A 12973-nucleotide genomic window follows, 5' to 3' on the forward strand; every position below is an offset into this window, starting at 1 on the left:
CTCAGTTGTCGTCCACTGCCAATACTGCAATTTACAACCAATATTTTGATTAGTTTAATGATCGTACAAAACATTTCTAGTTTAAGAAATAATTGTCTACATATCCGTGTGCGTGTGAGATCTATTAACACATTTGCACACCAACCACCCCATTCTCTATAATATATCACTTTAGATCTAGTCACTTTTAAATTCATTTGATTCTCTAAATCTTGTAAAACAAACAACCCTAGTATTATGGTAAGGGAATTTGTTTAGTAAATTAAGCCAGTTGATTAGAACAGTGAATCCGTCTCCTTGCACTCAAACTCGAATACCTCATTTTCTCAGTCAGCTTTTTCCCTTTGAATCAACCGAATTCCACTAAATTATTCCGTCTTCTTAGAATTAACATGCTTCAACTTTTTACTGCAGTTTAAGTTACTTGGTTTTTAATCTTGCTAGTTTGCTTCACCCACTTGTCAAAAAAAGGTACACAAACATATATACACTGTATAAAATAACATAAAAAACAAAACAATAAGCAATGAGATTGAGTACCTAATATTAAAAGTGAAGCAAAAGTGAGCTGTAGAAGAAGCAGTGTCTGAAAAAAAGAAAAAAGAAAAATCTATCGAGAAAGAAACCAAAAGGAAATAAAGAAAATAAAATACTCAACATCAGCACCAATGTGAAGCTTCCTTAAATTCAAACCTGAAGTGCAGCCCTGCCGCTATAAATATGGAATTCACTAATATAACCCCCCAACGTCCATTTTCTCTCATCACCTTCCCCAAAAATCTCCCCCCACACCACTCACTCTCTCTCTCTATCTCTCCTTTGTGACGCGGCCAGTCATGGCCGCCACAACAGCTACATGCGACGTCCTATGGCCAGCGATGCTTTGTTAAGGTTGTTATAACATTCGAAGTACCGGCGTTTGAGTCCGTACAACGACTTTCTCTACTGGTCAAGAGCGTCTCTAAAACGTAGCTGTCACGAAAACTGCTCGTGGCGGCCGTCTTTAGAAAACCGTGGGGAAACCTCAAGTGATTAACAGAACAGTCTGACTGTGTCGGATTAGATCGACACCGTTTTTGTTGGCGCGGTTGTTAGAAACCGTTGTCTTCTGTCTGTTGCGGCGGTTTTTAGAAAACAGTTGCGACTGTTGAGAGTACTTAAGGAGTTGTTATACCGACAGTCGTGATAATATCTGGATCGAAATGGCGGCGGCTTTAGCCGGGGATGATCTGGCGAGGTCGACCAGCAGCCGGAGGAGCTGGGCCTCTGGAAGCAAGCGGAGCTGGGCATCCACGAGCTTCCGGGAGGTGTGGCAGGCGCCGCCGGACGTGTTCAGCCGGAGCGGGAGGCAGGATGAGGAGGAAGAACTCCGGTGGGCCGCGATCGAGCGGCTGCCGACTTATGATCGGCTGAGAAGAGGGATGCTGAGGCAGGTGCTTGACAATGGCAAAGTGGTGACTGATGACGTGGATGTGACCAAGCTGGGAATGCAGGATAAGAAGCATTTGATGGAGAGCATATTGAAGGTTGTGGAAGATGACAATGAAAGGTTTTTGAGGAGACTTAGGGACAGAACTGATAGGTCTGTCTGTCTGAGACTCTTTGAGACTTTGTCTTAAAAACCTATGTCTTTGTTTTTCTTGCAAAAGGAAAATTCTTTTGCTTTTTTTGTTTTTGTTTTTGTTTTTAATTTTTAATTTTGGGTTTTGTGGTTTGTGTTGTGTAGGGTGGGGATTGAGATTCCGAAGATTGAAGTTCGGTTCGAGAAGCTGTCCATCGAAGGAGATGTGTATGTGGGGAGCAGAGCACTGCCTACTCTGCTTAATGCTACCTTGAACACTATTGAGGTTTAATTTCTTTTAAGTTTCTTCTTGAATAAATTCCTTTTCCTTGATAAAAGTTCTACTTGTTTTGTTTTTTTTATTGGGTTTAGATTTTTGTGGGGTTGATTTTGTTTCTCTTACTGAAATGGTTTTGTGGGCTGCAGAGTGTTCTGGGATTGCTTAAGCTTGCTCCATCAAAGAAGAGAAATATCCAGATACTTAAAGACGTTAGTGGAATAGTGAGACCCTCCAGGTATATGTATATGAAATTATAAGTCTTTTTGTTTTCCAATTAGGATAGGATATGGGGTTGATGCTGTCAAGCAGTCAATGGTACTTTGACTGAGCAAACAGCCAAAGAAACAGAATGTTTGCTGTGTATAGGTTTGGGGGTTGATGCAAAAAACTATTTTCAAATTTGGGCATATGATTGATTTGTACTTTCATTCCATGGAAGTATATGGTGTTGGCTTGTCCTTTACTTTACTACTGGTTTGATGATGTTAACTGTTACCTGATTTGGTAATTTCCAGGATGACCCTACTTCTGGGTCCTCCAGGTGCAGGCAAAACAACCTTGTTACTGGCACTTGCAGGGAAGCTTGATGATGACCTAAGGGTAAAATTCTCTCTCTCTCTCTCTCTCTCTCTCTCTCTCTCTCTCTCTCTCTTACAATCTCCTCTTTACTGTATCAGTTTGCACACTAAGCTTGGTTGTGGGTTCTGCTTACCTTTTACCATTTGTTTGCTGATGGCTTGAAAATGGTGAACAGGTGTCTGGGAAAATCACCTACTGTGGTCATGAGTTGAATGAGTTTGTTCCTAAGAGGACATGTGCTTATATCAGTCAACATGATCTTCACTATGGAGAAATGACAGTGAGAGAGACATTAGATTTCTCGGGACGGTGTTTGGGTGTGGGAAGTAGATATCAAATGTTGGCAGAACTCTCAAGAAGAGAGAAAGAAGCAGGAATTAAGCCAGACCCTGAGATTGATGCATTCATGAAAGCCACCTCAGTGTCAGGCCAGAAGACTAGTTTGGTCACAGATTATGTTCTCAAGGTTTGTAATTGCCTCCATTTTTTCTGCTGGTATTATGTATACATGTATTTCATCTTTGAGCAAGCCAATGAATTTAGAAATTCTGACTAATTAATAAATAAATAAAATCTTCAACAGATACTTGGATTGGATATCTGTGCTGATATTATGGTTGGTGATGATATGAGAAGGGGTATTTCTGGCGGACAGAAAAAGCGTGTGACGACTGGTATGTTCTTTGGACCATATTTTTACTAATTTTGTACATCAATTTTTGTTTAATACAATTTGGGTCCATTTATAATTGTACATACCAGTCTAATGGATTTTGCTTGAACAATATGCAGGGGAGATGTTGGTAGGACCAGCAAAGGTTCTTTTGATGGATGAAATTTCAACAGGGTTAGACAGTTCCACTACCTTTCAGATATGCAGATACATGAGGCAATTGGTTCACATAATGGATGTAACCATGGTCATCTCTCTTCTTCAGCCAGCACCAGAGACATTTGAGCTGTTTGATGACCTTATCTTACTTTCCGAAGGTCAGATTGTGTACCAAGGCCCGCGCGAGAGCGTCCTAGAGTTCTTTGAATACATGGGCTTCAAATGCCCTGAAAGGAAAGGAGTTGCTGACTTTTTGCAAGAAGTAACATCCAAGAAGGACCAAGAACAATATTGGTTTAAGAAGGACCAACCTTATAGATATATTGCAGTTCCTGAGTTTGTTGAATCCTTCAGCTTTTTTCGCACTGGCCAACAGCTTGCAGCTGATCTTGGAGTTCCTTATGACAAGTCCAGGGCTCATCCAGCTGCACTGGTAACTGAGAAATATGGTATTTCAAACTGGGAATTGTTCAAGGCATGTTTTTCAAGGGAGTGGCTGCTAATGAAGCGCAATTCTTTCGTATACGTGTTCAAGACCACCCAGATAACAATCATGTCACTGATTGCCCTGACTGTGTTCCTTAGGACAGAAATGCCGGTGGGCACAGTACAAGATGGAGGAAAATTTTTCGGTGCACTGTTTTTCAGTCTGATTAATGTGATGTTTAATGGTATGGCTGAACTGGCAATGACAGTTTTCAGGCTTCCTGTTTTCTATAAGCAGAGGGATTTCTTGTTTTATCCTGCATGGGCTTTTGGTTTGCCTATTTGGGTCCTCAGGATCCCCCTATCATTTATGGAATCATGGATATGGATCATTCTTACCTATTACACCATTGGATTTGCTCCAGCTGCTAGCAGGTAAATAAAGTTCACGTTTTCAGTTTCCAAATCTTATCAATTTCAGCTGCTAGCATCTCCAAAAAAACCGTATTTAAATTATGGAATTCAGTTTGATTATGGTTTCAACTAGTGTGTTTAGAGCTCTACTTACTCACACATCTTTACTCTTCACTGCTCCAGATTTTTCAAACAGTTCTTGGCATTCTTTGGCATACATCAGATGGCTCTGTCACTCTTTCGGTTCATTGCCGCACTGGGAAGAACACAAGTTGTTGCAAATACACTTGGCACCTTTACTTTGCTAATGGTATTTGTGCTGGGAGGATTTATTGTTGCCAAAAGTATGTGATCAATCTTAACTTTAATCACCTTCTTGTAGTTAAAGCAAGTTGTTAATACGTTTTAATAAGTTTCAGATTTTTCATGGTAGTTCAATATAATGAATTCAATCTAAGCCATCTTTCTTCTTATGACTGCAGACGACATTGAGCCTTGGATGTTATGGGGCTACTATGTCTCTCCTATGATGTATGGACAGAATGCAATCGTCATGAATGAATTTCTCGATAAAAGATGGAGTGCGGTAAGATTTCTCAGTTGTTTGATTGTCATCATTGGACGATTTTTCATTCCATGCAAGCACACTCATGCATATGTTGCACATATATGTATGGTGTATTAGCTTTGAATTCTCAAACATGTAAGCAAATATTGATAATTCTTATTGACCGCAGCCAAATCCAGATCCGAGAATTAATGAAACTACAGTTGGGAGAGTCCTCCTCAAGTCTAGAGGATTCTTCACAGATGAATATTGGTATTGGATATGTGTTGGAGCACTATTTGGGTTTTCTTTTCTCTTCAACATTTTCTTCATTGCAGCATTGACTTTTCTGAACCGTAAGTTCATCTCATTTCAAATTCTACTCTTTTTCGTTTATGGAAATGAAGTTCCACAATTGACAACCCTCTTCTTTTTTTATATTTGGAAATCAATCAGCTCTTGGAGATACAAAAGCTGTCATAGCTGATGATGAAAGCGAGGGAAAGAGAAAGAAGACATCAAGTGAAGGTTTGCACATTTGTCTTCTCCCCTATAGTTTTTGGTTTCTTTTCCATCAAAAGTTTGAGCATTCTGATGGAAAAGGACATCATAATTTGGGATTAATATTGAAAAGAAATTGTTATATGCCTGACCTTTTCATGAATAATTACAGATATAGATATGGCAGTGAAAAGTTATTCAGAAATTGTTGGTGGTTCAGATCATGCACCAAAGAAAGGAATGGTTTTGCCCTTCCAACCCCTTTCACTTGCGTTTAACCATGTGAACTACTACGTGGATATGCCTGCTGTAAGTCATTCATTTTAAACATTTCACTACTGATGTTTTACATACTCCTTTTCGATTACGAAACAGTCTCCTTTTCAATGGAAGAAGTTATCTTTTAATACAAATAGTTAAAGGGTTTATGCTGAAGTGAACATCTGGTATCTCATTTCAGGAAATGAAGAGTCAAGGAGTTGAAGAAGATCGCCTTCAACTGCTACGAGATGTCAGCGGTGCTTTTAGACCAGGCATATTGACAGCACTTGTAGGTGTTAGTGGTGCTGGAAAGACAACTCTTATGGACGTCTTAGCGGGAAGAAAGACTGGTGGCTATATTGAAGGGAGCATTAGCATCTCTGGTTATCCAAAGAACCAAGAAACATTTGCTCGTGTTAGCGGTTATTGTGAACAGAATGACATTCATTCTCCTCATGTTACTGTCTACGAATCTCTCCTGTATTCAGCCTGGCTCCGTCTTACTTCAGATGTAAAGACACAAACACGAAAGGTATGTTGTGTGGTCTATGATCATCCCTTGCTAGACCTCACCAGAATCTTCTTTGAAATCCTATTTTTCAATGATCCCAAGTATGATCATTTTCCTTTTTAATGGGGACACAGATGTTTGTTGAAGAAGTCATGGAACTGGTTGAGCTTAACCCAATAAGAGATGCTCTCGTTGGCCTTCCAGGAATAGATGGTCTTTCAACAGAACAAAGGAAGAGATTAACCATAGCTGTGGAGCTGGTTGCCAACCCCTCTATCATTTTCATGGATGAACCAACATCTGGGCTTGATGCCAGGGCTGCTGCTATCGTTATGCGTACTGTGAGAAACACAGTGGACACGGGGAGAACTGTCGTCTGCACAATTCACCAGCCAAGTATAGATATTTTCGAAGCTTTCGATGAGGTGTCACTCAATTTCCGAGACTCTTATTACTTCAATGTCTTTCTCTTTTCTCTCTATAAATCCATCTTACATATTTTCAACCTGATTTGTACTTGCCACAGTTACTTCTGATGAAACGTGGAGGACAAGTCATTTATGCTGGACCTCTCGGTCGCCAATCTCACAAGCTTGTAGAATATTTTGAAGTGAGTTTTCCTTTGGTTCTTATTTTGTATACATCCTTCATTAGTGATTTTAATGCACTATGGACTAATATCTATAACCAACTACAGGCCGTCCCAGGGGTCACTAAGATCAAAGATGGTTACAATCCTGCTACATGGATGCTTGAGGTCACTGCTCCTGCAGTTGAGGCTCAACTTGATGTGGACTTTGCAGACATTTATGCCAAGTCCTCACTTTACCAGTAAGCCTGAATTTTTTTTTTCTTTTCTCTGAATGATAATTGCTTTCTCAGGTAGCCTCGGATTTCTAGTTTTATGATTCTCACTCTTCCTCTCGACGTTCTTTTAGGAGGAACCAGGAGCTTATCCAAGATCTTAGTACTGCGGCGCCAGGGTCCAAGGATCTCTACTTCCCAACCAAATACTCCCAACCTTTCTCTGTTCAGTGCAAAGCCTCTTTCTGGAAAATGCATTGGTCTTATTGGAGAAACCCTCAGTACAATGCCATTCGATTCTTCATGACAATAGTCATTGGTTGTTTATTTGGTCTTATCTTCTGGCAAAAGGGACAGCAGACGTAAGCTCTGGTTTCCTTGGACTAATTCATTTAATTCCATAGTTTTTTGGTTCGAAGAAAATGCATCATGTGCCTTTGAAGACCCTGTACAATTGATCGATTCGAACTGCATAATTAACAAAATCATATTATTGGCATCTGATTTGATGTAAATTAAAATTATCTTATAACAGAACCCAACAGCAAGATCTCATGAACCTTTTGGGAGCCATGTATGCTGCTGTGCTTTTCCTTGGAGCCACCAATGCTTCCGCGGTCCAATCTGTTGTTGCTATCGAAAGAACAGTTTTCTACCGCGAAAGAGCTGCTGGGATGTATTCTGAACTGCCTTATGCATTTGCTCAGGTAATATATACAATTGGCAAATAGTTTAGAAATTTTTTTCTTTGTAAAGCTGATGAGTTTAGCAGATATGTTCAATTCTGTTTACTTCATTGAAGACTTATCTCCCTTGTTTTGCAGGTGGCCATAGAGACAATCTATGTTGCAATTCAAACTTTTATTTACACTCTTCTCCTCTATTCTATGATTGGATTTGAGTGGAAAGTAGGCAAATTCCTGTGGTTCTACTACTACATTCTAATGTGCTTCGTCTACTTCACAATGTATGGTATGATGGTGGTTGCACTAACTCCAGGCCACCAGATTGCTGCCATTGTTATGTCCTTCTTCCTCAGTTTCTGGAACTTGTTTTCTGGCTTTCTCATTCCTAGGCCGGTACGGGACATATAAATTAAACTTCAAAGTTCCACAGCAACTTTGAATCTCTATTTTGTGTTTGCATAACAAGAGCTTATATTTTACAATCTGTTGCAGCAAATTCCTATCTGGTGGAGGTGGTACTACTGGGCTTCACCTGTGGCCTGGACACTTTATGGCCTTGTGACCTCTCAAGTGGGTGACAAAAATGCTGATCTTGTGCTACCTGGATATGGTACCATGCCATTGAAGAAGTTCCTCAAGGATAACTTGGGTTTTGAGCATGACTTCCTGCCAGCTGTCGCCGCGGCACACGTTGGCTGGGTTCTGCTTTTCTTCTTTGTGTTTGCCTATGGAATCAAGTTCCTCAACTTCCAAAGGAGGTAAATAAACAGCTTCACTTCTACAATTCTCAGTCTTAGAGAAATAGGATAGCATTTTCAGTTAGTCAAGGATGAGGGAAACAAAACAGTTGCCCATTTTTGTGTATTATGGTATTCTTTTGTCCTGGTTTTTCTACATGAGCGGCTACAGTTCAGGTATAATAGGCACAGGCAAAATGCTTTGATGTAAACAGAGTATTGTTTGTAATATATAATTTACTGTATCCAAAATGAGATGTATTATTTTTTCTTGATCATGAATGTTTCTTCTTTTTTTTTTTTCTTTTTTTTTTCTCTCTCTTTTTTTTCTTCTAAACAATCTGTTCTTTTCAATGTAGTGTAAACACTCCCATCCAACCCCTAAAGCTACCAACATAATAAGTAACCAAATAATTGTAAAACCATACAAATTAGCCAAATTGAACAGCAATTTCTCATTGAGATGCTAAACCCTAAACCCTAAAGGAGGGCAAACCTAGACCACTTTGAAGCACACCAAAGACCTAAACCAATCCAACTAACACTCAATTGGTCATAACTTATCAAATTATTAATTATACAATTTATATAAATAAAAGTTATTTACGTAAATCACAAGAAGTAATGCCACTTGTATCATATTTACGGACCTTACCATTTATCTTTTGTAAATTACTTTTATAAAAGATGGTGGTTAATAAATATGGTAATTTTTTCCAGACAGGTTCATGCCTGCTAAACAAACACCACCACGTATATAACCTCAAGACCTTTCAAGTAAATTTAGGTTTTAACCACAAAAAACTTTTACTTTTGAAAAAAGCCAAAACTTTTTCAAAATTTTTTTCAAAAAAGACAGAAAGACTTTAGGAGTTAAGTGTCAGATTGAAAGACTGAAAGACTTTTTTAAACAAAAGATATGCAAATATAAAGATTCTTAGAAAATTCAAAAATAAATGAGGACAATTTGTCCATTTTGGCTTCTTTTAAAACTCTCTCTCTTCGGCCTTTTCCAAAGTCTCTCTTCCAAAGTCTCCCTGTCAACTTCCGAAAAGTCCAGCCCAACAACCGTTGGCCTCAAAACTCAAAATTCCACATACACAGATGCATCAGGCATCTTACAGAAGACGAAGACGGGAAAAAATATGTCTGAACCAAAAGCCAGCACAACGAAACCCAGAGTGGTCTGCTGCATAGGCGACACCCATGGCTTCTACACCAAGCTCCAAAATCTCTGGTCCAATCTTCAAACCACAATCGACCCTTCAGATTTCAACACTGCCCTCATAATTTTCTTGGGTGATTATTGTGACCGCGGCCCAGACACCAAAAAAGTTTTGGATTTTCTCATCTCTCTGCCCTCCAAGTACCCAAATCAGAGACACGTGTTTCTGTCTGGGAACCATGACCTGGCCTTTGCAGCCTTTGTGGGGGTCCTGCCTAAGCCTTTGGATGGCTCTGAGTTTTCTGTGACTTGGAAGGAGTATGAGGCCAATGAAGAGAGAGAAGGGTGGTTTAAGGGTGATGGGTATGAGAGAATGCACTTGCAAGGTAGGAGATGGGCTGGTAGCATGAAGGACAAGTTTAATGCAGTCAAAAATACCCAGTACAAAGGTTCGATTTATGATGCTGGGCCCACCTTTGCGTCTTATGGGGTTCCTCATGGTTCTGCTGGTATGAGTTTCAATATTAAGAATTTTGATTTGCTTGATTTGTTTGATTCATGGATTTTTTTTTTGTTGTTGATGGGATCTCTGTGTTTTGATTTTGTTTGATTCTCTGTTTGTTGGTTTTGAGTGGTTATGATTGTTTTTTGGGAGATTCATTATAATACCCAGCTCAAATTATAAAAAAAACCCTATATGAAATGGACTTTAGAAATACACTCAAAGTTCATTTACAACATAACAAAAAAGTTTTTAACTTCTTTTAAATTACAAAACTGCCATTGATTTCTTAAAACAAACTTAACCCAAAAACCTCATAAAAAAAGACCAAAACACTTAATAGCGCATCAAAGTAATTTAATAATTAAAATTCAATTCAATAGGACCAGCTGTTATTTTTGGGGTTTGTTTATAGAAATTAAATGGTGTAGGGTTTATTTATAGTTTTAGTGCTAAGAATGGATATATAACTAAATATCTCTTGTTTTTTATTATTTCAATTTGCAATGAAATGGTTGTGCTTGATCCATGTTCTTTTAGCTATTTGAAGGCAGCTGATGGGTCTCTTAATTTTTCAAGTATTTCGTATTCAAATCATGTGATTTCCAGCTCTCTTCAATAGCAATTGACAAATGCCAAGTTGGGTTTGCTAAACTATGAGCTTACAATTGTGTTATTAACTTAATGGTATTCAATAATTTTATGTGGTCAGCTAGCTGTCTATACTTGGAGTTGGACTGGATTGTGTGCTTTATTAGTTAATTCCGTGCTAGGATTTTGTTTTGTTACTTTCTAAATTGGAAGAACAATTGTTGTGGACAGATTTGGTTAAGGCAGTTCCTGATGAACATAAGAAGTTTCTTGCTGATATGGTTTGGGTCCATGAAGAGGTCAGCCCTGTTTTATTTCCTCTTATCTTAATTTTTTCAGTACCCTCAATTGCATCTGAACTAGAGTCATTGTGTAAAACGTGAGAAGAAAACTTAAATTTCAACTGGTTCACTTTCCCATTCTTTTGTGTGTCCTGGAGCAGAATGCAGTAATTGAGAACCATAGGAATACATGCTGAAGCTTAGTGTGTCTTGATGATGTGCATTTTTTCCAGGATGATGTGTGTGTAGAGACTGAGGATGGAATCAAATACTGCAAATTGATCGCAGTGCACGCTGGTTTAGAGAAAGATAAGGACGTCAAACAGCAGTTGGAATTTTTGAGAGCCAGAGACACCCGGGTGCCTAGGGTAGAGGCTTTGAGTGACAGGAAAAATGTATGGAATATACCAAAGGTGATGGCTCTCTACCTCTTAACATCAGCATTCCACTTTAATGAAACCTTCCCAGTTTATTATCCCATGATTTTGTGTTCTATAGATTGCTTACATTCAATGATGAAAATTTCATGTTTGTGGCTTAACTGAGATATGCTATACATTCTCATACAATGGAATGCAACTGAATTCTGTAGATTTTTGGTGTTTTTGTGTCTCATAGGAACTGACAGAGAATCCAACTGTTGTCGTAAGCGGTCATCACGGGAAACTTCATATTGAAGGGCTCAGGCTGATCATTGATGAAGGCGGTGGTAAGGAGGAAAGACCAGTGGCTGCAGTTGTGCTCCCCACCATGAAGATAGTCCGCAATACCGATGTTTTGGCAAACTAGCTTCAACTCTGCGGTACATACTAAATTGTCATAGACTCATAATAAGCTATCTATTTGCTAGAACATTTTGGCAAAGCCTATAATCAAGGCATGGAACATGTTGGTTACCAGCTAGTATATCAGAAATTGTTCAGTTGCATCATTTTATAATGATATAATTTGTGTGAACCTTTGGAAGATATTGAAGCTTCACTGCAGTTTTGTTCTTCCACCTCACCTTATCCGCCTTCCAAGTTCCAAATCCTGCCTTTTTCCCATTTTCTTGTTATTAGGTTCTTGCCTGCTTGAGCCATTCAATACCAAACCAGAGAAACTGAACATTACCTGTCATACTCGATCGTATCTGTCTTTTTTTTTTTTCTTTGTGCACATGTCACATCAGTTCGTAAATGATAAAATTGTAAACTATGTAGCTTAAATAGGAGATGAAATCTCCTTGAGAGATAGTTGGTGCATCAAACGTTGTTAGAAACTAATGTTGCAGTTATATACTAGAATGGATCATACACACATGATGCAAGGTTACAATAAGAGTTTGATGGAAGTAAGGGCTCGTTTTGGACTGCTTTTGTAGAAAGCACTAATGTTCGTAAGTGCTTTTATTATAAGCACATTGAAAATTTTATTAAAAATCAAAGTGCTTCATGAAGAAGCATCCTTAGAAAACACTTTTATGACCCCAAAACAAGTTTTTTTTTGTCAAATGTTTTCAAAAGGGCTTTTAGTTCTGAAACAACCCTTCCAAAACAGACCCTTACTGTAGAGGTAGAGGTAGAGGTAGAGGTAACATTGTTATTGTAGCTATTCCCATTCTTATGCAAAAAGCACATTGACAAGTGACAAATCACACTAGGAACCAAAGAATTACACTTCACTTGCCACTAGTGTCTTGTTATCAATAATCTGATTCAATGATTTGATGGAAGGCATATTCCTTTCCGAGGATCATTCCTTTTCTGCATGTGCGAGCTGCAGCAAAATATGACCTTTACATGTAAATCTCCATAGCAAAGGGACGGATTCTGAATTTCAAAATATAATGGGCTAAATTTACCTTGCAAGTGGGGTATCGCCTGGGCTATAGGTTAGCCAATGGGATTTCAAAAATAATCAACTGAAAACGAAGGCCATGAGAGTGACTGGAGAGACAGTGAGAGAGAAACAATCACACAATGGCTGAAATTACATGCCAATATATATATATATATAGGCACGCTGTAATTTACTTTTCTAACCTCAAGGATATACTTATAGTAATGAAACACAATCTCTCTTGTGAGAGCAAAACTGTCGGTTGTGGTGGTTAGGTGATGAAGGGACTTCATTTTTGGTACTTGATAATGAGAGGGGGAGTGACTATATATCTCGGCGGGGAAATGGAATTAATGCATGACATGCTCCTCTTGATTTACCTACAAAATTTTCTAGTTGATTCCCTTCTTAATAGTATATGCTAGTGGGCTTATAGTATGAGTAATTAAAAGTAGTTATCACAATTAAAGAGAC

At 38.7% G+C, this 12973-nt stretch overlaps 1 protein-coding gene and 1 pseudogene across 2 annotated transcripts; both read left to right on the forward strand.

Moving 5' to 3' along the window:
• Positions 1–665: 665 nt before the first annotated feature.
• On the forward strand, positions 666–8417 carry LOC117633666 (annotated as a pseudogene). Its single transcript, XR_004586691.1, has 20 exons — positions 666–1582; positions 1727–1847; positions 1988–2076; positions 2357–2441; positions 2596–2886; positions 3004–3094; positions 3213–4113; positions 4276–4436; positions 4575–4678; positions 4830–4995; positions 5096–5167; positions 5313–5449; positions 5601–5933; positions 6047–6337; positions 6439–6522; positions 6610–6743; positions 6851–7078; positions 7252–7423; positions 7541–7795; positions 7895–8417. The product of XR_004586691.1 is annotated as a pleiotropic drug resistance protein 2-like (transcript).
• Positions 8418–9160: 743 nt separating this feature from the next.
• Positions 9161–11664, forward strand: LOC117633667 (tyrosine-protein phosphatase RLPH2-like). The gene is made up of 4 exons (XM_034367340.1): positions 9161–9813; positions 10629–10696; positions 10912–11091; positions 11297–11664. The coding sequence occupies exons 1-4, from the start codon at positions 9285–9287 to the stop codon at positions 11465–11467; spliced, it is 948 nt and encodes a 315-aa protein (XP_034223231.1). The 5' UTR covers positions 9161–9284; the 3' UTR covers positions 11468–11664.
• The last annotated feature ends 1309 nt before the right edge of the window (positions 11665–12973 follow it).

This window comes from Prunus dulcis, chromosome 7 (assembly GCF_902201215.1).
Source record: "Prunus dulcis chromosome 7, ALMONDv2, whole genome shotgun sequence".
NCBI lineage: Eukaryota > Viridiplantae > Streptophyta > Magnoliopsida > Rosales > Rosaceae > Prunus > Prunus dulcis.